The following is a 26,200-nucleotide window of genomic DNA, read 5'->3' as shown; positions in this document are numbered from 1 at the left end:
TTTAAGGAAAGGTACGTCCTTTCTGGTTTGTCTTCCCTCTTAATTCTAGCTGCATACTACTGCCCTCTGCAGTATTTGCAATTCTTGCAAGTTGACTGCCATCTCAAACACACCTGACCTACTTTCCATCTCGACAGGTGGTGTGACCCACTATGAGGGTTATGTGCGTGTACGTAGAGAAGACAAGAGAAGGATCCTTCAAAGAAAGCAAGAAGAAACTATAGCAAGATGTTGCCACAGTTCAGAACAGCCCATCTGAGAGGAAGTCCTTCTTATGGGTCCAGCAACAGACCCCAACTCCCTCCCCCCAGGGAAAGTTCCTTCTTGGCATCCATACATCCTCTTTGATTCTCACGCCTTTAATGGCTTTTTGGGTTTGTTTTGTTTGTTTGTTTTAATTTTTAATACAATTATGTACATATGGAGAGGGAAAAAAAGAAAGTAAAAAGGATAATTAATGAAAACATTAGGCTTCTACTTCAAACCTCTAGACAGGTTTGTGTATCCGTCCAGAACTCGTACATATTGTAAGCACACATACAATGCATATTTCTTTTTGAACATAAAGTATTCATACCACTCTGCTTATCATTCAAGACTATGACTTGAAGACTGTTCCCTATCAGGCAAGACTAACCTAATTAATCAAAACCAAATGAGTTTTAACAAAATAGATTTTAAATAAATCAACCTCTCCAATATGTTGTGCCACAATTTAATTAGCTTTCTGATGCTATAAGACTTTCATATTAAAGCAGCGGTTCTCAAACTTGAGCAGACATCGGTATCACCCGGAGGGCTTGTTAAAGGAGATTGTGAGCCCACCGCAGTTTCTGGTTCTGCGGTAGGGCTTCACAGTGTGTATTTCCTGTAAATTCCCAGGTGATGCTGCGGGGTCGGAGGCCACACTTTGAGAGCCAATCACTAGTATAAAGGTTGCCTTAAATCTCGTCCCTCTCTCCTAAGAAAGCATGCACAACTACTCCCTAGGAATCTCAGGAAGGAGCCGACAGCAACCAACCCAAAATGAAATACCCAACTGCTCCGTGCGCCGAGCCGGAACTGAGGTCTAAAAAAGAAACATACATTCAGCGCCGGGCGCAGCCCAACTACGCCACTTCCTGCCTTCTAGCCCCCCCCCCCCCCCCCCCCCACGCCTACTCCGTGTTCACTTGGCGAGTAAAGCGGTCCGCCTAGAGGGCGCGAGAGATCACGTGAGTCGGGCGACGTCTCGCGAGGGTTGGTACATCTCGCGAGACGTCACCCGCCTCTGTCTTTTCCTCCTTCCAGCGCCCGGCTTTCCTCCCTCCTTCACAGCGGACCAAGTTCTTGCTTTTCAGACCGAGTCGCCTTGTTGTCGTCGCGTAGATTTTTTTTTTTTTTAACTGCTGCTGCCGCCGCCGCCGCCACCACTGGGCTCATTTGCCCCGACCCCTTCCCGCCGCCCTGCCCCCAGCCCCACACAAGGTAACAAATCCCGCGGAGAGTAAGGCCTCGCCGGCCTCGGCGTCTCCGGAGTTGAAGCGGAGGCCTGAGGCCGAGGATCCAGCCTCGCGGGAGAGGCCTGAGCACCGGCAGTAGTGTTAGGAGCCACGGCCGCCCCTCCCAGCCAGAGCCGAGCCGGGAGCGGCCTGGGACGGCGGTGTGGCCCCCGTGCCGTGGCGGTCATAAGGCCAGCAGGGGAACCCGTGGGGAGGGGTCGGGATGCCCGCGGCGGGTCTGTGAAGAGCCTGTTTGAGGATGTGGGGCTCCGGCGGTTTCCCTGGAAGCCGATGTTTGAATTTCGAGGTCTGAAATAAGCAAGTTGTGGCGGGCTTTGAGGTGCTGGGTGACGGGGAGGGGAGCAGCCTGGCTTGCTTTAACCCTTTGGAGTCTTTCCAGATTCCAGGCTTTCATTGAATAGGAATTTTAAGAAGAAGGGTTCTTGAAAACCCTGTATGTTTGCTTATAAACTACTAAGAAAAAGTTAACTCGTTTCTTATTTTCAGAAAAATGAATGAGCTGGATTTGGCAAAAGGCACGTTCCTTTGCATGTCTAAATGGAAAAGTGTTTGTGCAGTTTCTTCTACTGAAGAAAATGCATCGCCTACTAATTTACTTGGTGAAAGATTTTTGTTCTCTGGAGAACTTATACATGCACTCTAAATAGTTCAAATAGAGGTGTAGCTAATTAAAAACCGTTTTTTATTTGGCTTTGTAAGCATTCTTTACTGCTTAAAAATAAATATTTTTTCCGGAAGTTTCAACAGACTAGTGCCGTTTAAAAAGATATACAAACCTTGATTATTGGGCCGAACAAAATGCCTTCCCTGTAATAGGAGTTTAAAGAAACAAACTCCCCTTTCCCTCTTATTTCTTGCTTTTTCTGCTTTTTTTCTTTTTACGTGGAATTTATCTGACATGTTTATAATTTTCAGAATCTATTGCCTTGAAGTTTGTGGTTTAGCTCAGGTCCAAACTAAGAGTAAAGGTAATGGTGACAAATTAAGCTGCAATGTTAGTAAGGATGTGGGAGCAAAACTGGTTAATTCAGGCAGACAGGGAAATTATTTTTTATGGTTGGATTTTGGCGGGGGCGGTGGTGTTAATTTTCATGGTCTTACCCTTTTTATTTTCCCCAGATGTCAGAGGATCTAGCAAAGCAGCTGGCAAGCTATAAAGCTCAACTCCAGCAAGTTGAAGCTGCATTATCTGGAAATGGAGAAAATGAAGATTTGCTAAAACTGAAGAAAGATTTACAAGTAAGTATAGGCAAACAATTCTAGTTAACATGACTTGAAAAGTTATTTCTGTGTTTTACAAATGATTTATTGCATAGAATTCATAGGTATCCAAAACAGTCTTTGGAGGGGTTTCTTCCCCGTGCCCCCCCCCCCCCCCGCCCCAGGTGTGTGCACCTGTGTATATGTGCCTAGGCACTGTGGCCTGTAGAAATAGAGTTGCTTCCTTGGTTTGTATACATCAAAGTGAGTGAAATATTGTTCTTTGTTATGTAAATTTTGTGTGATCATATAATATTTAAAAATAAGAGTTGATTTTGGAAGTCTTTGTCAAACTTTCAAGAGCATAGGTACATGTAACCTTACAATGGAAAATGATTTTATTTTCAAGACCTGGCAAAGTAAATATAATTCAAAAGGTAATATAATTCAAAAAGTAAATATAATTCAAAAGATTAAAGGAGAAAAATATAACTTGATTAAGATTACTTTTAATGCCACAAGAGGTTACACCTTGTATTGAAAACACTAGAGATAAAGTTTTCTGAATAAATGTTACATTTGTTTGAACTTAAAGCTAGGTTATACAGTGTAGTTGTTGACACTTGTTGAAGTTGAATTGATGTGATGAAAAGGAGATCTTAATTTATCATGGGAGAGTTCAGTATGTATGAAACCTTTTTTTTAAAACCTACATTGGGTTTTCAAGACAAACATATAGCCATGATAGTAAATATCTGTTGTTTCTTAGGACACTGGGTTGATTAAGAAAAGGCTATATGTAATTTGTCAATGTATATGATCTTTTAGTCTTAAGAACATCCTTAAAATTCTGAACGTGATTTTTAAAAAGTTTTAAGAGTGTTTTGATTAGATGATCTTTCTTTACTGATTGAGTACAAAACTCGAATTTGTACCCTATCAAAATAAACGTTTCTGTCCCCTTATCCTGTTGCCCATTAAAACTGTTAGTATTTTAGTGATAATAGAACTGCAAACAAATGAAACTTACCTGAAATGGGGGTTCAGATTTGGGATTCCCTTAAGAGCTTATCTGGGCATAATTAAAATGAATTGAATATTTTCAAATTCTAGATTTAGGATAAAGTTGCAATACGTTATTTTCAAAAACAGAAAATATCAGGGATAATTTCAATATGAACAGGATCCCTCTTCAGTATTTGGAAGGTAGGTCTATGGATTTCAGGGTGACAGTAAATAAGAAAAAGATGTTTTGGGAGCAATTTTTCCCACTCCCAGGCCTTTCAATAAAAATAAGCCACTTGTTTGCTACCTGTCTGTTCATGTGATTTGCTTGCATCTTGTGAGTATACATTGAAGATGGGGTGACAGAGACAAACTGACCCCTTTTATATTCTGTAAAACACCAACTTTCTGCTTACTACAAAGAGATGCCCCATCTACCCATACCATCTTAAAAGCAGTCCTTTTTTTCTTTGAGGAAAAGAAAACATTGTGTACCAGTGTTGTGTATATTGCTTCCTGGACAGTGGGAGGAGGGGTATCTATGGAATTGGTGGAGAGGAAGTTGAGAGTGGAGTATGAAACAGTATTATTATCAGGTCCTTTTAATATTTCTGGAATAAATTGTCATTAGCATCTGGGCAGAACTTCCTTACTATGACATGATCTGTAGTGGAAAGTACTATAAGAAATCATTGTGGTAGACATTGTAGTAAGCACCTAATAGGTGTATCTAGGGTTTAGTTAATAATGACCTGAGAGTCATTTATCTATAAAATACCCTCTTTTCTTTTGCCGTTTAGAGCAGCACTGTCTGATAGAACTTTCTATGATGATGGAAATGTTCTATATCTGCTGTTCAATACCATAGCCAGTAGCCACATATGGCTATTGAATAATTATTTGAAATACAGCTAGGGTGCCTGAGGAGCTGAATTTTTAATTTTATTTAATTAAATAGGCATATGTGACTACCATATTGGATGGCACAGATTTAGAATCTTAAGTTCTAATACCTCAGATAAAAATTATACAGAATGCTTTTCCTGGCCAGTCTTGGTCACAGTTTCTTTCCCTCTTATTCTATCATGAGAAAAAAAGTTTCATTGTGGTTACTAGATATAAGTCTCTTTTGAACTGAAAACTACTCAAAGATGGAAAACATCTTTTCAAATTAGATAAAATTCCAAGTATTTGGATAAATGCTTCCACCTAGTAATTGTGGTTTCCATTGAGACTACAGTTATAGCTTCTATTTTGCTATGGTTTTTTTCCCACCTCTTTTTTTCTTCTCTGCTTTCTGGGATGTATCTTGTGCCATTGGTATTTAATTCTGCCTGTTGTATTTGGTGAGAAGTTTGTTCAGACTGTTGAATTTGTGGCTGCTTCATTTTCGTATTTTTGGACCATCATATGGTTTCTAATTTCTTGTGTTTCTCTTAAGGAATTATATCCTTATCCTGGTTATTGATTTGTTTGCTCTTTGATTTATGACAAAATACTCTTTCTTTGTTTTTTCAATGACTTCCATTTTGCTAGTAAGGCTTCCATGTTAATCTCTTTTATATACTGTCCATCATATAAAATAAAGTTAGTTACTCACTAGCAACTGGTCAGCTCAGTTGGCTAGAGTGTGGTGCTAATAGAATAAAGTTAGTGGGCAAGCAGCAAATTAATCTATTGAAGTTCTAACTGCCTTTCTTTTAAAAATGGGTATAGTAAAAAACCAGGCTAGCTAGCTGACTAGCTCCCCAGGCAGTCTATGAATCACAAAAATAGTCAATTTATTAGGCTGTTTTGCTGAATAAGCTGGTTCTAAAGGAGGCAGGGGTCAAGTCACTTGTCTCATATATTACAGTGGCTCTCTGCATCCCCGAAACGCCTTCCTTCAGTAAGCAGAGTGCTTGAGTGCACCCCCTTTGACCTGCTGATATGTAGATCACAACACCTGATGCTTCCTGGAATTGCCGATTACTGTAACTGCTGCCCATCTGTCAGTGAAGGAGCAGTTTCAGAACTCAGACTTGGGGGAGGAAAAGTAATTAATGGTATGTACCTTTAAGAACCCCCTCATACATAAAATAGTGTTTCTAATACTTTGGTTCATATGCACATGTGAAGAAAAAAAATTTGGACGGTTCTTCATAGTTTGTTGGGAGGGGTATGTAAAACCATGGCAAAGTTAAAGGACACTAGGGGTAAATGCTCAGAATTTTTTAAAAAGGCGGGCATTTCAGCTTGGGGCTTTTTAGGACACTTTTTTGAAAATGTATCTCCTTATGAAAATTAGTGGTGAAAATGTTCTGTCCTAAAAGAAAAAGTTCTAAATCTGAGACCTGCAAATGCAGAATTCATGTTTGTGCTTTTAATACTTAAATGATCCCTAGGAGGATATGGCAGTATTTAATGATAGGGATTGTGTAGGCTCTTGAGTTGGACATAAGTTGGATTACATTCCTAGCCCTAAAAGTGGTTAACTAAAAGCAAGGCTGGATAATTTACTCTCCTTTTTTGTATACCTCATGATCTGTTTACTTGGAAATTCTTTGCTTTATTTGCAAAGGACTAATTTAAAAATGACTTGGCAACTGATAAAACTTGGAAGTGTTACTCCTGAATTTTTAACTGAAATCTGAGTCTTCTGGTTTTCTTTATTCACAAAACTGACCTTTCTCCAAGGGCTTAATATTTCTTTTTGGTTTTTTTTGTTTTTTTGGTTTTTTTTTTTTTGGAGGCTCAAATATTAGTTTTTCAGAAATAGCCAGGAAGATTTAGAATCGTCAAGAGAGAGGTAATATTTAACTTTCTTGGCTACTGAACCAGACTACTATTATGAAACTTCAGTGGGAGCCAGAAGAAGTGCAGTACATAGATTAACTTTGCTAATTTTTCTCCCCAAACACAAAATATGTTGTTTTAAATGCAGCAATGGAGGAACAAGTATGCAGGATCTTAAAATATATCGGATAAGATGATGCATAGTATGGATCTTTATTGGAGTAATAATATAGCAGATAGATAGTATAATCTATCAATTTGTACTATTTCTCAAGTTTTTTTTAACCATCCCTACCAAACACCTTTGAATGAAGCCAATGAATGTAAGCATGAATTAGAAAAAATATTGCCACACAGAGCGGCACTGCCTGCCTGTCTGTGTTACTTTTATCTTTTTCCTTTTAAATGAAGCTGTACTAATGTACTTAACATTAAAGTATGGAATATTTTGAATTTAACCTGGTAATTTGCTTACCCAGATGGGGTGAGTTTTATAATAAATGAATAGGAAGACTGCTGCTTTCTTTTATGTGCACTACAGTATTTTTAGTAGAAGTATGTGTAAATAGGAACATTTTTATTACTAATAAGGCTGCTTTGAGTGTTTTGGGGATTTGTGGGGTGGGGGTGGCTAGGCAGTTATTACTGTCAAGTAATAACCAATAAAACAGTACAGTTGCATGAAACATACATAACAATGATAAGAGTAAAAGGGATCTTGAATTTAATTCAGTCTCATACTTTATTTCTCATTTTTAGAGAGAGCTATTCAGCTAAAAATGTACTTAGAAATAATGCATGCTATAAGCTCAAGTCTATTTCCATTAGTATTTGTGGTTAATTAAGTTGAAAGGCAGCTATATAGGCTTAAATCGCAGCTCCTCCACTAACTAGTATAAAACATTATATCTCAGTTTCTACATGGGGAAAATCACAGTACTCTCTTAAAAGGGTTAAGAACTGCAAATAAACGTATGTAGAATACTTAATAAGTGCTATACAGTGTGAGAGCTGTTGTCATCAAAAATTGAAAGTAGTTGACAATGTGAATTACAAAAATAATGTTATGGTTTTTGTTTTTCTTTTTTTAGGAAGTTATAGAACTAACCAAAGACCTTCTGTCAACTCAACCTTCTGAAACGCTTGCAAGTTCAGATAGTTTTGCTTCTACTCAGCCCACTCATTCATGGAAAGTAGGAGACAAGTGTATGGCAATCTGGAGTGAAGATGGACAGTAAGTGTAGAAAAAAACCTCTAACTATAACATGAAATAATAAAATACAATGGTAAGAAGTTTTTATTCAGTTTGAACTACCTTATTTTAATCTTTCCATGTAGGCAATATGGTTGATAGAGCCAATTTGATCCTTGGGTGGTTGTCATTAATAATACAGTGTAGTTTTAGTTTTAGATTAAGTTTGGGAGAGAAGAATGGCTTGGATCCTAGAGGTAAGAAAATTGAAAGCAGAGGAAAATGAATGGGTATTTTCTAAAATAATCTAAATTCTTTTCCCCTCAAATTGAAAATTGAGTAAATGGTTGATTATTGCAGATTTCTATGAAGCACCTATAGTGAAATCATTTCTATAAAAAATATCTTTTTTTAAAGAGATTAACTGAAGTACATTGAGTGGATATATGTAAGAGACTTTCCTGGCAATATTTTGGGACTTCCTTTTTTGATAAGAGATGGCTAATTCCAACCACTCTTTTGTATTTTCTTTGCCCAAAAGGTGATTTGATTATAGAAGTTTCATTTTAGACACATGTAATAATTAAATCAGTGCAGTATAAATCTTGTAGGCTGAGTACTAAACCTCTACTCACCTGCTTACAGCCATGATATCTTTACAGGTGTTATGAAGCGGAGATTGAGGAGATAGATGAAGAAAATGGCACCGCTGCAATCACCTTTGCTGGTTATGGCAATGCTGAAGTGACTCCACTGTTGAACCTCAAGCCTGTAGAAGAAGGAAGGAAGGCAAAGGAGGACAGTGGCAACAAACCCATGTCAAAGTAAGTGACTTTGACTTTAGCATTTTAGGTACCCCATTTGTGGTAGTCCGTAGAGAGAATCTGTGCAGGGTAGATTGGGGGTGAGAAAGTTATAATACTGTTTACCATTGTTTTGAAGATTAGTGATATAGGGTAAACACTGCTTCTCACTTAGACATTCAATAAATATTAACAGGATACTCTGTACTAAGAACATTGTGGTGGGGCTATACCATGGTAAAGAAGACCAACTCAGGTCTTGTCTCGACTGAGTTTATGTCTAGAGAAGAAAACACATAATTAAAGAAATGTTTTAATGATAAAGTGTAGAAGTTATGAAGGGGACGTAACAGGTGCTTTAAAGGAACAAAAAAGTACTGAAACTGTCTACTTTAGTAACCAAAGCAGCTTTCTTTGAGAAATTGATATTCAAACTGAGATTTGAAAATAATAGGAGTCAGGTAAAAAACTAGAAAGCAGTATGACATATTGATTATATATTTCTGGGCTTGAATCCTGTCTGTTATTAGCAAGCATTATGACCTTGGGCAAGGTGTTTAACATCTGTTTCCTCATCTATAAAATGGGGACAACAGTTATGTACATTATTGAGTTGTGAGGATTAAAATGATAGCATTAATAAAGCTTTAACAGTTCTTGACATGTAATAAGAGCTCAGTAAGTGTTTACTTTAAAAAAAGTGGTGGGGGTGCACAGAGGTAAAAAATTTCTGTGGTAAATACTTGGGGCTAGAGGATAGGTGATTTGACAAGAGGTTAGAGAGGCAGAGGCCAGATCATAAAGAACTTGTAAACTACTGATAACATTTTAAGTAGAGAGAATATGATGTGACCAGATTTGAGCTTTAGAATGATCGTGGCAGTAGGGAGAAGGCAGAGATCTGTGTACAAGATGGTGGCTTGAACCCAGGGAGTAGCAGTGGGGATGAAGTGCACAGTTTTGAAAGGTATTTAAGACAAAATTCTATAGGTTAACTTTTGCATATTTGCTACAATGTGCTGTCTTTTAGATTTGTCAAGTGTATTCAAAACTTAAGTTGCTCCATAAATGTATTCAAATTTAGAAAAATAATATCATTTGTTAAAGTAACATACAAGCCTTCCAGTAGGAAAATTAGATTGTAAAACATTGTATAGTCTTTATTTTTAGTCTTTGACTTCTGTGTAAAAATCCATACTTTCATGGTGGTGATTGTATGATACAGGGGAGTCTAGATTTTAATTGACTGCCTTAAAGATCTCTTTCTTCATCCGTCTTTTGGAGAGAAGTCAGTGTTAACTGAGCAGAAATTGTTGAGAGTTTCAGGCTCTGATCCTATTTAGAATTCTATTTAGAATTTTTTGAAAACCTCCAGGTGTTTTTGTCTGTTTTGTTTAGAAATTGTCAGGTATGATTTCCCTTTGTGCTGCTACATTCTTTCAATCTAGGTGAAATAGTTTTGTCTGCATTGAATCTTTTCTTTATACACTTTTCCAAATGTTCCATGTTACACTTGTTCATAATGTCTGTTTGGAAATTGATAAAGGTTTAGACAGCCATAAGTGTTGAAACTCAACTTATTCCTAAAACACAACTGGCAAAGTCAAATAAATAGTCGTAGTTGAAATATTTGATTTATATTTATTTCTTAGTAGTGCTGGGTGATTGGCATTTGATTTTTAAAAGTTAGTGTTTTTACTCATGGATAGTGTTTTTACTCATGGAAAGAAGAGTGTATAAATTTATTGGATTTCTTTTTTTTCCTCTCTCTCTTATGGCTAATGTCTACAAGGAAGTCATCTTTTAAATCTTAGGAGTTGATATTTAGCTGTTTTTTCTGTACAGAAAAGAAATGATTGCCCAGCAGCGTGAATATAAAAAGAAGAAAGCTTTGAAAAAAGCACAGAGAATAAAAGAACTTGAGCAGGAAAGAGAGGACCAGAAGGTGAAATGGCAACAATTCAACAACAGAGCCTATTCTAAAAACAAAAAAGGCCAGGTTGGTAAATCTTTTCATCACATTTTGTAAATTTGAAAAGTGCAATGGTCATTAAAATAACTTTAAAATGAATAAGGAGGTATGTAGATTTTTAAAAGTACACAATTAACCAGATCTTGAATTCGGATTCCTTGTCAATCCTCAATTTGACTTACTGAAAAAATATCTCTATTAGCCATTGTCTCTGCAATTAAAGCATTATGAATGAGAGAGTTTGTATAAGGTGTGGGCTCTTTTTCTTCTATAAACTTCAGAAATATTTGCTACCTTATATAACACTTAGAGACAGTGTGCTGAACTACCTACTTTGTTAAGATGCCTTTATGCTAATCATCACTGGTGGATTGTATTTAAAAGAACATTCAGGTTCCCTTGATAAACTTTTCTAAGTGTGTGTTGGGTAGAAAATAACCATAACATTCATATAGGAATCTCAGAATAAAGATACCCTGGCTTTCACCCATATCTTACTTTCATTGTTATCAAGATAGCCCCCTCCACTGGTGGACATGGCTTCTGGAAAGTAGTGGGTCCTTTTCATAAAGATGTTTATTTTGTGACTAACAAAGACCAAGGGACTTCACAGTTCAGACATTATAACAGTTACAGTAAACTTCAGCACAGCCAGAGTTCTAGTCATGCTAACATGGAAGCTCATAGCTGAAATTAGGATTTGAGACTGCAAACTAAAATTTTAAGACATCCGAAAGCAAGTGTTATGGGCGCTAACAATGTGTAGTAGTATTTTCCACAACTTAAGAGTAAATAGCTTCCGATATTGGTACCATTTCAGTACCCATTTTTGACACTAAACAACAAAACCAATGGAAAAAAGTGTGCTTTTCTCTTAAAATATTGAAACCAGAATATATTTTAACCTTACTAAGATTTGGATTTTTTAATTTTTGCAAAACTAATCAGGAATGGTTTTTTTTTCCCCCTAGGTAAAGAGGAGTATTTTTGCTTCACCTGAGAGTGTAACTGGCAAAGTTGGAGTAGGAACTTGTGGAATTGCTGATAAACCTATGACACAATATCAAGATACTGCTAAATACAATGTCAGGCATTTGATGCCTCAATAATCAGAAAAACTGTTGGATCTCATCTCTGCAGGGCTTTACATTTACCTTTTTATCCTTATATTTTTCTAAAGGTAAATTATTTGTTAGAAGAGTGAGGAAGATACCGTTGTCGTCATTGTTTGACTTCAGTAGAATGAAACTTGAAGAAATTGCATTTGATAACTGCTATTCATTTAACTTTTTTCATTACTCCTACCACAGTTCCCTCAAAGTTTGTTGAATAAAGCAACTTTTCTAAATAGACGCTGCTTAAATACAGCACTTAGATGAATTATTGATCTTCCTGATATGAGGCCCCTACTTAAATGGTGGTATATACTTTTTGTAAGTCATAACTTGGAATTTTCAAATTCTTTGAACTTGACACACATTCTAGCAATTCATTGGAACATCAAAGCAAAACACCAACCTGCTACAGAGATCTTTTCATTTTTTTTTAACTTATCTTCAACTTTAAAACCTAGCTATTATCCACTTAAGCCTAAATATAGGTTAATTTGTAAATGGCAGAATTTGTTTTGAGGTTTTTCCTTCAATTACTTGTTTCCTAAGTCTATTAGGCCATCTCTAAAATTGATCCAGCTCTTATTTTTGTTCATTAAGTTTTAGTTTTATGTAAGAAACCATGTTTAGTGTGAGCTACCTTTTCTAAGGTGTTTTGTTTTATATGTTTGCTTCTTTCCTGTGTTGATTTTTCACTATGGTAGTGGTACCATTTTTTGGATGTGTAATGTTTATATGGGAAAAAAAAAAAGCTGATGTATAGCCCTGTGTACAGTGTAGATACTATTTTTGTAAAAAACAAAAACAAAAAAAACCTCAAGGGTAAATTAATGAACAAGAGTACTGAATGTTTCGCCATTTAAAATTTCCTGTATTTCTTGTGCATTAATCTGACCATAATTTCCCTGTGTATTATGTTCATTTAGCTGAGTTTGTACTTTTTGTTAACTAGATCAAGTTGTAAGCATTTGTTGGTGCAAATGAACATCACAGTTATCCTGAGTTGAGTTTAAGCCAAGTACATAGAAAAGGCTCTTTCCATTAACGGAAGTTGATCTTTAGGATGTGTGTTCATTTCAGTTTTGTATGTTTAACTTTTATTAAATAAAGTGTTTTTAAAATCTCCAGGGTGTGTTAACAAAAGGGTGAAGTCTTTAGCTGCCAGCATTGGTATAGTGATTAAGCACACAGCATTGCCATGGAAGAGAATATTGAGTATGTGATAAAGATTTCATTAAATCCTTAAGTTTCCTTCCATGAGACATAAATTGGATCCTAAAGGACAAATCATTCTTATTTTAAGGGCTTGTGCTGTGTATTTGGGTGTTTGTAAATTTTTGGTGGAAGGGGAAAATAAATTTTATTTCATGAATTTTAATTTTTTGGTAAATTGAAACTTTTAGGAGGACAGTGATGAGAGGTAGAATTCTTTACTTCCTTTCCAACTCCACCCCCCTCCCAACCCAGGAGATTACTGTTTATCTTTCTCTAATCTCTGGCCACAGGATAGAACATGTAGGACAGAAAGAGAGGCACAAATTATAACAGAAAGGGGCTACTTAAAGCCTAAAAACTTGTAAATAAAATATACTAATACTCATTTTGTTAGTGTTGTACCCAACACCTTAAGAGCATACTAATAATCAAGAGTAGTTTGAAGGATTGCAAGAGCATCTTCTGAATGAAAAAGCACTGGAAAGAAATTTGGTATAATTATGTGACAACAAAATAATTTTTGTTGAGATAACCTTGGTGTTTGTGTAGATAGGACTATTGCAAGAGACTTGTACTCTCTCTGACACCCTTAACAGCCTGCCTTTCTGCGTGTTAATTTTCCTGGAGAGCTTTGCAGTAAGAGAAAAGGAATAAAAGTGATCATATCATAAAAGACATTTGTTTTGAAAATAGACATATGGCATGAGATCAGGAGCCCTTGTGTCAAAGACCTAGATGTGGCCCTTTGGAAAATCCTAGTGTCAGGATGATGTTGGTGTCTCTGGACTAAACTAAAAAAGGTTAGGACTCCTGGAGAGAGATAGTACTTGTCACAATACAATGTGATGCTGAATTTGAGAAGATGCTTAATGAGAAGGATGATATCAACAGTATTTTACAAATGAAGGTCGTTAAGCTCTCTGTATTCTGAAACCAACATATGAACCTTGGCCTTATGAAGCTTTGTTATAAAATTTAGAGTTTTCCCCCTCTGTCAGGAAAGGAGACTTGAAGCTCTGAAACTGACTGAAATGTTAATATTGATTTATGGCTTCTTAGTAGGAGTGGTTATACGAAGGTACTTCAAACAGTTCATGGAAAGATTCATACTATCTTTTAATTCTATTTTTCCATGAACTGTTTGAAGTACCCTTGCGTGTATCTTCTTAAATACATTTGACTTTGTTATTGACCATTTCAAGGAAAGAACAGTCCTAACACGCTGAAATTTAGCAACCAAGTTTTTTAATTGTCAAAGTAATCAGGTAACAAATGATGTTTTAATGAATATTTAGAGAGGCTGTACAGCATATTAGAAGAGCAGGGACTCTACAATTAGACTGCTTTGTTTGAATTCTGCCTCCCCATTTATTACCTATGTGTGTAGTTCCTCTGCTTCATTTTTCTCAGGTGTAAGAAATCCAATACCCGGTTTCATGAGGTTTTAAGCATTGAATCAATCTGCATAAAGGCTTAGTAGAGCATATGGGAACTATTACTATACAGAGTAGCAATGGTGAATATCTGATCTTTTTTACTTTAACTTGAACAGCAGCAGTAGACATTATAATGGATAATAACAATCATTGCTTATGATGTGAGGCCACCAATTATAACTATTAAACTTATCAAATTACCAAAGTTACAATATACATTAAGTAAATCCTAGTAAAGGTTTAAGTTGATCTTTTATACTAGGGCATGTTTCATAATGGCAAGGGGGTGAAGGTCATGATAAAAAATCACCCCAATGCTCCTTTAAAATTAAGGAGGAATTCCTGGGTCTGGGTCCTACTTATCCAGTCTATGGTATGTCTGACAATCAGCACAGGTGATTCTGATGTGCACCCCTGCCTGAACTGTGTTTTTTAGGTTAAATGTAAAAGCAGTTTGGTTTTTGAAATGAAGTAATACTACCTTTAGTGGCAGTTTTATTAGCCTAACAAAGACCAGGCATCAAACCAAAACAAAACGCATTAGCTAATGATTATAACAACTTATTTTTTAAAATGTTTGTTTTTGTCACAGTGGAAGGGTGTGTGTGTGTATCTGTGTTTCTGGTGTGCTGTGGTTTTAATGCTGTGTGTCTGCCTTGAAAATAGCAAGCAAGGGAAACCATCAGGTAACAGGAAAATCATAGTTTTGTGATGTGTGTCTAAATTCTAAGTTTATAATTACAGGTACACCTTTTATAAGGTGAAAAATACCAGTTGTAAATTCAACCAAAAAGTATGTATCTTTAAAGCTTTGATTTGGCTTTTTGCCTTAACTTGGATATTAATTGAAATATAAAAGAAGGAAGAAAGTCTTAAAACCAACAAGGTTTTGTATTTGTTAAAATCTTTAGAGGGTTCAATAAATATCTGCTGAATTGTACAAGTATTAAGTATTTGTGTTATACTATGAAGCAATCAATTAGTATAAAATGATAATTTACAAGTTCAACAGTAAATGTAAACATTCTTTATATCTAGGATTTTTGAGTTGCAAGTTAAACTGAATTTTTACTGCAGTGGAGAGGATGAGCATAGCAGGCAAAAAACCAGGTAATACAGTAGATTGAGCAAAATAACCCAAATAATTAAATTCCTTTATCGTATCATTTTCTAAAAAGCATATATATGTGTATAGATATGTTCTTAAGAAACAGCTAAGATGTTCAGAAACCAGTATCATAGATGGGACATTCTAAGAGTTTGTTTTGGCCTAGCCAAAAAGTAAGTAGTAAAAGAAAATATAAGATGGTGTTAGATTTCCATGAGGTTTTTCAGTTGCCTTTTCTGCCTTTCAGCTTATGTTTATAAAGGTTGTTCTTTTGTGGCCTTGGGTAAAGCAGATCTGAGAATAAAACTGGGTGTGTGGTAGCTGACAGCTGTACTAGCTAAAAATACCAAGTTTTTGATACTTAATTCATCTTTCATTTCCCAGGCAATAAACACTGGCAATTTGCTCCCACTACACACTTTACCAGTTCATTTTTATCAGAAACCAGTATAGACTTAAGTCACTGGAATTATTTAAATTATAATTTGTTTCCCCAGTTAATCTTTTTTAAGAGCACAGCTAAAGGAGAAATGGATATACACATTAGGAGAAAAGGTTGGCTTTTTGTTTGAAGATCTACTTTCTCAACTTGGTTATTATTTTGCTGGCTCATGATTTCCCTTTCCTAGTGAAACTGATATGCTTTTGTTTTTTCCCCTTTCAAGCCCTGTACTTACTTAGCAAGATGCACTGAATTTCTGACCAGAGAAACAAAGAATTCAGGCTTGGAGGAAACACTTGACTCCATATCCTGGGAAAACTAGAGTTGAAGCCTGAGATCTGCAGCTAGGCTAGTCTTTAATAGATGGTAATTGTCCAGTTCATTGCTCAGAAGTAGCAGGAAGGAGTAAGTATTCCTTTGGTTCTTTTGCCTGGAGTTTTTCCCTCCAAAAGCACTGTCAAGTTTAGTTGATCTAGCTTTCAGAGTAAGTATGATGAAGCTACTAATTTAGAAACAACTGACCTCCTGAATTTATATTATTTTAATATACATTTTAGAGATACCTTATGGCTTCTGTTACATTTTTACAGTGCTATTCTGTGTCCTGGTGTGAACATCTAAAATAACTACTCCAATAATTGCCCTACCAATAAAGACTTACTAAGCATTCCCCATGGTAAAGAGCTAAGAGCTTGAGGAAATGGAAAAAAAATCCAAAATTACAGGGTTAGTTGGCAGTATTTTAAAAGAGCTTCATTTTAAGCCATTTCCTCTGATACTTTGTGACTCTAAAAAGGTAAAACAGAACCAAAAAGTGACATTTTCAGCCAGTACATATATTTTGAACTGCACTACCTGTTTAAAAGAATCAGACATATTCCACAAGAAAACCAGCTTCCTATTAGATCTGGTACTTGGACCAGAAAGATAGCTACCGATTTGCTTTTCTTGGCATAGTCAGCACTAAATACTAACTAGGGCACTCAATTATCATGCAGTGGTTATTATCAGTGTATAGTATGCTCAACCTCAGGTTAGTCCTTTTTTTAAAAAAAAGACCAGATAGTCACTAAAATTGATGATATATTAATCTTATAAAGCCTTTATTTGAAGAATTCTACAGGACATCAAAATTGACTTCTTACATTACCTGCCATGGAATTTTGTTAAAATGAACCAATATTTAGAAATAGTTTTTTTCTGTAAGACCTGGAGTCAAAATAACTAAAATTTAAGATTAAGGATGAAGAAATTAAAAGCTTGCATTTATCATAGAAAGTATATCTCTTAATTTCTGTTTGGTGCTACATTATCCTTCATTTTGAGGGGCGAGGGATAATTTAATATATCATCATCTTAAATCCTTACCAGCCTTTCCAGATAGAGGTAGTATTTATAATAACTTTTCTGGAGGAAACAGGCTCCACGAAGAAATTAACTTGCCCAGGATCTAGCAAATGTTGGAACTGGGATTAAAATGTAATTAAAACCCTTGCTTTTCCCACATCATGCCATTTTTGTCCGGTACACTGGGAATCTGACTTTGGTTTGGGTATAGGACTTCTGAGGTGGAAGAATAATATAAGATGGGGAAAGAGCAGTTGCTTCTTCAAGAAAATAAGCTGACAAAAAAATTCTTTCCCAAGAGGTTAAATAATTTCCTCATGAGAAACCAACTAGGAAGCAGTGTGGTCTTACATGAGGAGCTTTGCCTCAACAGTCCTCATTTTTAAAATCCCTTCCTAATGCTAAAATACAGTCATTGTAATGTGGACTAGAAAAGACATTTCTGTAGTAATTCTTATACCTATTCCAACCAGAAATGAATCAAAATGACTTCATCAGGATCCTTTGGTAATACGCATTGGAATGTGATTTTACCTGTACCTGTTAATATGAATAATCACTCTCAGGTAAACAGGGGACCCTAAATAAGGTTAGTGGGGACTAAAAGGGAACTTCCAGACTTGTTTTCAATTTGAATAATACAAAGAGTCGTCAAAAACTTAATGGAAAGATTCGCATTATCTTTTAATTCCAGTTTTCCACCTTTTTGAAGTACGCTCATAGTGTAGCCAAAGGGATTCATAAAAAGTTACAGAACAGATAATGGGAAGGACAAATGGTTTTGTGTCCTGACTGGAAGCAGTTAAGATTATTGGATACATTAAACCATGTGCAGTTAGGTTATGTGGAGAGTTGTCAGTCAGATAGGTACCTGTTTATACTGTAGAACAGGAATAGCAATTATAATTCAAACTGCCATTAAATTTGGACTACTGATGTAGTATTAACATAGACATTGAGGAGATAGTTGCCTCTCAAGGTATGGATACTCATCCATATTTTTGCCTTCATAGAGAAGGGTCGTACAAAAATAACTCGGGTATTCTTTATTCACAGTTTTTATTTCTTGCAATTAACTTGTCTTCAAAGTCCATTCGTCTTTTAAAAAATTAATTCTCCTTACAGTACAATCCATACACCCCCACCCCCTCCCCATACCCAAGGAAAGCAAACTGGAGAAGGAATAGTTTAGGTGGCAATTGAAATATGTTCTGTAGGTTCATAACAAAACCTTCCCAACCCATCATCCTATATGCATACAACAAAATGGCAGCACCTCACGTTCACCTGAATGAAGTCCCAAACTTCAGCCTTAGGCCAAAAGATGCAGGTGAATGCCATGAGAAAAACAAAATGCAAGCTTCATCATTGGTTTCTATTTACTTTCCACGGTAGTTAGCACAGTCTTTAAACTCACTTGGGAAAGTCAAAAATAAGCAAATATATAAAGCAACATCTTGACCTGGCCAGGAGTAATTATAAATGAAACCAGAAATAATTTGGGCCACAGAAATGAATTTGTTGTATGTTTTTCATTAAGTCTCCAGCACCTGAAGTGTAGCAAGTTCTAATACTGGGCTTCTAAAGGTATGTAGTTTTTCACACATATCTACTTCAAAGAATTTCTTCCACCGAAACACAGCACAAGGAAAAAATATTTTTGGAGGCACCAGAAGAGTACATGAACAGGTAAGTATATGCCAAAGCCTTGTATGTGACCAAGATGGTACACTTCATATATAGAAGTAGTGAATGCTGTTAAAAGTGCTACTCACGAAAAGGACAGTCTGACATTAACACACAACTCAACTGCACTGCTAAATATGGTTGTCTTTATTTTCTTTTTCCTTGCCCAGCCCTATCTAAACATAAAATAAAACTACAGGACTGAAATTAACAACCCATTAAAATCAGCAATAAGTTATGAAAATCATAAAGCTTTTTTTTTTTTTTTTAAGTAATTAAGGGTAGTTAAATTATTTAAAGTATACAAAGTCCAAACAGCCAGGAGTAAGGGCTCCAAGAAGGCTTCCCAGGGTAAGGGAGAGGGCCAGAGGGGAACCTTGGAGTTTGAAGACAAAAGGAACACATGACATCAAAGTGCAGGCTAGAAATTTCACTTAAAAGAAAATAACATTTCTGAAAATATTTATAAGAGTAATAGCACCTGCACAGTGGGATTGTGAGGAAGGAGAGAGACTGCTTGTGGGAAAATGGAAGCAAATCTTTACATTAAAATGAGACAAGTGCTGAACTTAACTATGTTAACTATGATGGTGTGTCTACTATAGATATCAGATGGTTAAAAACTGGTAATGATTCTAAAAGGAAACAAAAACAGCATTGACCTTTTTCTACCTAGCCCAGACCTCATTCACTTTGTGCACTATATAAGAGTGAGGTGTGAGGTGTTTTATCATTATCAAATGCTGCATCAAAATAGATGATTTTTTTTCCCATGTGTTTTTCCACTATAAAAGACATCTCTTTTTTTTTTTTTTTTTTTTATGGACAAGCTTTAAAAAGATGTCATTTTGGTTTTCAACACATATAAACAGTTATCAAAATCTGAAATAAAAATGCTGCCGTGGCTCGGACCTTGGCCTGCTAATCTGCGTGCACAACTCTTCTGACCCATGCAGATACAGAGGCACATGGAGCTTTCTCCTTCTGGCCCCCCAATCCATATTCATACACCTTGTGTGGAGGCTGTCGTGCATTGACTGCCCCCATGCGGCCCTAGGGGCTGCGGGCTGGTGAGTTGGCAGTTAGGTGCCCTAGTGCTAGCTAACAATGCAGGATAATGTTAGCTTGCTTAGCATGGAATCCAACAGAAAGCTGAGCTGCATAATGATCCCTTTCAAAAGGCTTCATGGGAGTCTCCTTTTGCAGAGCATGAAATAAGCTTTTTTTTAAAGTATTGACCATCCACAGGCTTCAGGATAAACTGTCCTAGGCTGAGTTTTAATAGCTCTTTAGCTATCCAAGATTAACGCCTGATGATCTTGTCTTCTCACTACTATAGGTTTGATTTTGTTTTTACCATAAAACTCAGGAAGGGTTCATTAAACCCATCCTTAAATGTGTCAACTCAATGTAGTATGAGCAAAGTAGAAAAGAAAAAGCATGGAATCTCCAATGTCCTCTTTTAAATCAACGCAATCGAACCAAAATTTCACACAAGTTTTCTGCTGCCATTAGAAATTATGATTTTTTTCCAATATGAATATTATGAATATTTGTTCTGCTGGGGAAGCTGTGCCCCACTTTTTGCTAAGTATTTGCTTAAGTACGGGTCCCTGACCCTTCTGTTCAAGTATAGTTTTGTTTTGTTTAGTTTTAAAGGAGACTGCATCATGAACCCAATTTAAGAGACTGTTTGAATTGAATTGGCCCAGTGAATATTTTGCCCTGCACTGTTATGTCATGCTGGGTTCTAGGAAGTGAAAGAAAGTTTGACACTGGCACTGGAGTAACCCTCATCACTCCCAATACTCTGCAGGCTGCTGTGGTCATCAATGTCACTGATGCTGGTGGTACTTATATTGTCCACTTCTCCATGGGAGAACTCTGTGCTTTCAACATCCACTTCAATCTCCTCTGCCAAAGGAAAAAAAGGAAGAACATTAATCTAGTATATGTGTACCTTCAAAAACTAACATGGCATGGAGAAAACTATAAACGAAATGCTACACAACAAACTTCTTATCTGTGATCTTTGGAGAACAGAGGAACTGAAGGTGAAGAGAGACAGGAATATATTTTGCAAAGGGAAATGTCTGGTATACAGTGGTGGTCTTAATTTAAGCAGCAAGTTTACTAAACCCTTTGACGCCAGTCCGTCTGGACCTCCCACTAAAAGCACTCGGCCTATTTGGGAATTAGTGTTTAATATTAAAAGTTCCCAACCCCAAGTAGTTTAACAACATCTGTTTTGCATTAAACCAAAAACTAATTCTCAGTGCTGTTTATTAATCAGGGTTAGCTTAGTGGGAAAATAATGCAATAAAGTTAATATAGGTGAACTAAAAAATTTATCCAGGTTGGTGGTACCATTCTATAGACAGTTCTACAGACTTCTAGGATTTATCAGAAAGATATTTGACTATTCACTAACTAAAATAAGCCAGTCCCTATAAAATAGACTTTGAAGGAATTGTGTTTAATTTTCCTGTATCAAATATAGCTTGAAATAAGAGCCTAAAGCTCAATTAAAGTCTCTGGATTTTAGTGAGATCTATAGTAAAGATTACAGTAAAGGCATTTTGGTGGTGGAATTTAGCTTCAAAAACCAAACATTAAAAAACCCCTAAACAAAATCAAGGTCCAGTGTTCAATCCCTGTATTGGTCAGCCATCAACAACAACAAAAAATCCTAAGTACATGTATGGCTCAGCTATCAATAGATAGCTTAATCATTAAATATTACATACACAATCACCAATAATATATAAAAAGCAATACATACTTTAAAAACAAAAGTAGTTAAAAATTGTTTCCCCCCATAAGAGCTAGAATGAAATTCAGGATTTTTCAGTTTTCTTAAAACATGCAAACTCAAAGCCTGATGTTTCATATTTGGCACTGACTTAAAGTGTTCACATTGATCACACTTGATTTAGGAAAAGTGGGTTCTTTCTGAGGCCAAAAAGTTAGGGTGAAGTTACTTCAGGGTATACTTTTCAAAAGGACTTGTTGCTTTAAAAGTTTTCTAAATTTGTTTTCAAAATGCCAGCAGCTGTCCAAACTGTACAAATAATCTAATGAATTCATAAGTATTTGATTCACTTCCATAATGCTTCAGAAGCCATTCAATGTTTCCCACCATCACTGAACACTAATCCAACCTACAATTGGGTAATATCAAGGCACCCTCTCCAACAAAGCATGCTGAACTCAATCAAAACAAAGTAAAATTAGACTGCTCTAGCAAAGTGGGCCAGAAATGTTACTAAAAGCCCCTGTAACACTGGGAAAAGGGGGTTGTCAGCTAAAGATAACAATGGTACTTGGTAAGGTACACTGAGAGCACTTAAAAAAATGAGAACTATAATGATCAAGATACACCCTCTCTGAAATTTGGAGGTAGGGGGATGGGTAGTACAAGGAGGAGATAATACAAATGGCAGCTAAAGCCTGAAGACCTGACAAGTTCACACAGCAAGCAGTTGAAGAAAGACTAGGACCAAGTTCTGCCTCCTAATTCAGGGTTATTTCTGCTACACCTGACTGTCACTCATAAATGTAGCATGTCCTTGAGGTTGTTGCTACCGCCTCTAGCAGACTTTTCTTTGAAACTGAGTGCCACATAAAAACAAACTTTTACACACAAAAAAACCCCAAAAAGCGAAAAAGAAGGACTCCCAAGGTTGTGCTAAAAAGGGATCAAAAACCAATTTGAAAGGCTCCTACTCCCCAAATACAGGACAATTTGAGCATTAAAGATCATTTAAAAGAATGACTGCAATGGATTAGAACACATTCAACACATAAAAACATGAGTTCAGAAGATAAACAGCAAAACAAAAACTTGTCACCTCTGGAAGTTGCTATGGCACCAACTAGAAAAACTGATAAAGCAGAAAACCAAAACAAGCATTTATCTCACCTTCCCTGTATGAACTCTATTTCAGTATAACCAAAAAGTTGAGGAGGAAATGTTCTTTATAAAAGAAAAATAGGTAATAAATGCAAGAGGAATGACAATTTAAAAAATCACTATTTTATAACACCTAATGAAATAATGATCAGGGCAATAACTGATTGCTAAAACTATTAAGTGAAAAGTTGATATATTTATATAAATGTATCAAGATGACATCACCTGAACCTACTGATTAATATCACTAAAAGTGGGACCACTAGACACAATTTTGATGCAATAGGAAGTACAAAGCACCACCTATTAGGTATTTTTGCATCCACCAACCAGTTTACAGGAAATATGAGAGACAAGAACATGTTAAATGATATCATGAAGATTCAATCAGCCAAATTTAGAATGCAGGAAATTCTGTAAGAAAAATAACCCTATTTCTTGATGTTTAAAAATATGTATTTATGTATGTTTTTATATACATGCAAGCACACACACACACATACTTGTATATTCATTCATGTTTTCTCTGACAAAGAAGTCTTTTTGAGAATGTCAGGTAGAAATCAAAAACTGATTTCTATTAAAATGGCACAGGAAAAAAAGTGGGGGAGGAAAAATTATTACAGATTAAAAGTATTGTAAAAGGCACAAACAATTGCAATGTATCCTGATTCAAACATACCAATGGTAAATGCCATTTTTGAGACAAATGGAGAAAATGTATTACACACTGGGTATTAAATGACATTAAATAAGATTATCTGATTTTACTAGTTTTGTGGGGTATTATAATAGTATTATAACTACGCTTTTTAAATCCCTATGAATTTATATATAAGATACATAACTGAAGTATTTAGGGGTGAAATGATGTTATCTGGGATTTGATTTAAAACATTCCAGGAAAAAAACTGAGGGTAAAGGTGGTAGAGAATAGATGAAATAAGAATAAGAATGTTGACCTCTGGATAGTGGGTACATGGGAGTTATTCATTATTCTACTTTTGTGTATGTTTGAAAATTTCCATTATAAAAAGTCAAAACAAGAAAACATAAAATCAGAGTCAAGTAAAAACAAACAAAAAACTGAATGTAACTTGTCTGATGTTTTAGAATCCTCAAGATCTCACTAGCTCTAGTATCCCAAATATAAGGCTTAAAATCACCAGTGTTAGGGCCGGCCCATGGCTCACTTGGGAGAGTGTGGTGCTGATAACACGAAGGCCATGGGTTCAGATCCCTATATAGGGATAGCCAGTTAGCTCACTTGGGGGAGCATGGTGCTGACAACACCAAGTCAAGGGTTAAGACCCTGCTACCTGCCCAGCCCATGGCTCACTCGGGAGAGTGTGGTGCTGATAAGACCAAGGCCACTGGTTTGGATCCCATATAGGGATAGCTGGTTAGCTCACTGGGTGAGCGTGGTGGTGCTGACAACATCAAGTCAAAGGGTTAAGATCTCCTTACCGGTCATCTTTAAAAACAAAAAAAATCCCATTACTGGTCATCTTTAAAAAAAAAAAAAAAATCACCAGTGTTTACCTCTGGGATCTTTTATTGTGGTGTGACACCTGAGGTGGTGGCAGCTATGGACGAACAGATCTGTAAAGTTCAAACTATTTTTGGTTGATTTCCGCTCTCTAATTCTGCCAAAGATAAATGTTCTAGGACAGATGGAAGGAGAAATAAACGGTGTGGTACTCTAAAATATACACATAAAAACAACAAGGTCAAGGGTTCAGATCCCTAAATTGGCCAGCCGCCAAAAATAAATATATATACACACACGCACACATACATACATACAAAGATTAACGTCGCCAGTAATAAAACATATCATCACATATCTTCTTGACACAATGAAATGAGAACATCACTTCTGTGATATTTCTTGCCCCAAATGTATACCCTCAATCTAATCATTTAAAAATATCAGACAAACCCAAATTGAGGGATGCTGTATAAAATAATTGGCCAGTATTCTTCAAAAGTATTATGACCATAAAGAAAGCCTGAGCAACTATTTAATGCAATGTGGGATCCTGCATAGGACCCTGGACCAGAGAAAGGACATTAGTGGAAAAACTGGTTAAAATTTAAATAAGGTCTGTAGATTACTTAATAGTATGTTATTAGTGTTAATTTCCTTGTTTCAGTAATTGCATTATGATTATATAAAATGTTAACATTAGGGGAAGCTAGGTGAAGGGTATATGACAACTGTACAATTTTCTAGAGAAAACTTAAAAGTTTTCTGTACATCTACAATTATTTCAAAATAGAAAGTTAAAAATATATACATATATATTCAAGAAAAAAACAAAAATAATTCTATAGTTCACACAGGCACTGCTAGGCAATGTGATTGCATAAAACCTAGAATTTTACAGTGCTGGCTAAAAGAAAGGAAATAAAGTGCCTCCCAACCTACTCTCCCCCTAAATCCAGATAGAGATGCTTAGTATTTCATTAGAGAAGAGGCACACTGCCTACCTCGCTCTGAATCAGAACGATCTGAAGAAATAGTTGATCCAATGCTGTCCATTCGTATTCGTTCCATCTCCTGAGGACCCTGCAGCTGTTCCAGTCGCCGCTTTAGGAATCTCTGTTCTCGTTCCAAGTTCTCGAGCTGGTGCTGGCTCTTCCTTTCAGCTTCTTCAAGTTTCTAAAATTATAAAACAATATCCAGTGCAAATAATAAAACTGATTTCTACCTAAGATTTTTTCTTTCACCGAGAAAACATGAATGAATATATACATGTGAATATAAAATATATATATATATAAGTATATATTTTTTAAACATCAAAAAGAATTTTCTTTACTTTTGTGTGTGTGTAATGAATGCCACATTACTTGAACAAAATGGAATTCCAAAAGTCTGTAAAGTAATCTCTGCAAAGGAGAAACTTCCTCTACAGCGTGGTATTTAATGGAAAAATACTGAAGGACACAGCCAAAGGAAGTCATCTCCACCAGAGGGCACAACTGCCTTTTTTCTAGGCATCAGGATGGTAATTGTTATTTTCCTAGCATTCCCAGTTCTTCAAATGGCCATAATGTCAAAACAATTGTTTTAATCAGGTTATGTTGCTCCCATCAGATGAGCTGGTAAGTTTTTAGAAAGATTTCTCTTGAGGTCAATTATTAAGGAAAGCATGGTGAGCTAGCTGATGTGTATGAATATATGTATACGAATCACTGCTAATAATTAAACCTGGATCAAGAGAATCATGTACAAATCTGAAAGTAAAAACTCTCACCTTAATGTGTGCTTTGGCTTTGTTGAGCAAACCGAGTGTTGTGTGCCTGGTGCAGTCTGGTCCTAGTGGAATCAAAACTTTTAAGCGTTCTAAACACAGGCGCAGATGAGCTCGTCTAAGAAAGCCAAAAAAAAAAAAAAAAAAAAAACCCAGTCAAATCAGTATAGCCTGGATATTCAACTAGAAACAGCATAAAACCTATTATAAGACAAATAATAATCACTTCTTG

General features: G+C 36.1%; 2 protein-coding genes across 3 annotated transcripts in view; one reads left to right on the top strand and one right to left on the bottom strand.

Moving 5' to 3' along the window:
* Positions 1 to 1,277: 1,277 nt before the first annotated feature.
* SMNDC1 (survival motor neuron domain containing 1) lies at positions 1,278 to 12,686 on the top strand. Its single transcript, XM_063103220.1, has 6 exons — positions 1,278 to 1,467; positions 2,622 to 2,741; positions 7,574 to 7,716; positions 8,337 to 8,498; positions 10,323 to 10,476; positions 11,421 to 12,686. Exons 2-6 carry the CDS (start codon positions 2,622 to 2,624, stop codon positions 11,556 to 11,558), a joined length of 717 nt encoding a protein of 238 aa, XP_062959290.1. The 5' UTR covers positions 1,278 to 1,467; the 3' UTR covers positions 11,559 to 12,686.
* Positions 12,687 to 17,872: 5,186 nt separating this feature from the next.
* Positions 17,873 to 26,200, bottom strand: part of MXI1 (MAX interactor 1, dimerization protein) — a 95,876-nt gene continuing 87,548 nt past the window's right edge. For both annotated transcript variants that reach the window (XM_063102297.1, XM_063102298.1), the window contains exons 4-6: positions 25,972 to 26,086; positions 25,202 to 25,373; positions 17,873 to 20,709 (exon numbers count right to left, since the gene is read on the bottom strand). In XM_063102297.1, the coding sequence (XP_062958367.1) occupies positions 20,546 to 20,709; positions 25,202 to 25,373; positions 25,972 to 26,086 (451 nt within the window). In that variant the 3' untranslated portion in view covers positions 17,873 to 20,545. The remainder of the gene's footprint in view (positions 20,710 to 25,201; positions 25,374 to 25,971; positions 26,087 to 26,200) is intronic.

Source organism: Cynocephalus volans, chromosome 7 (assembly GCF_027409185.1).
Source record: "Cynocephalus volans isolate mCynVol1 chromosome 7, mCynVol1.pri, whole genome shotgun sequence".
Taxonomy (NCBI): domain Eukaryota; kingdom Metazoa; phylum Chordata; class Mammalia; order Dermoptera; family Cynocephalidae; genus Cynocephalus; species Cynocephalus volans.
The sequence above is the reverse complement of the archived record's forward strand: the minus strand, read 5'-3'. Positions and strand labels throughout refer to the sequence as shown.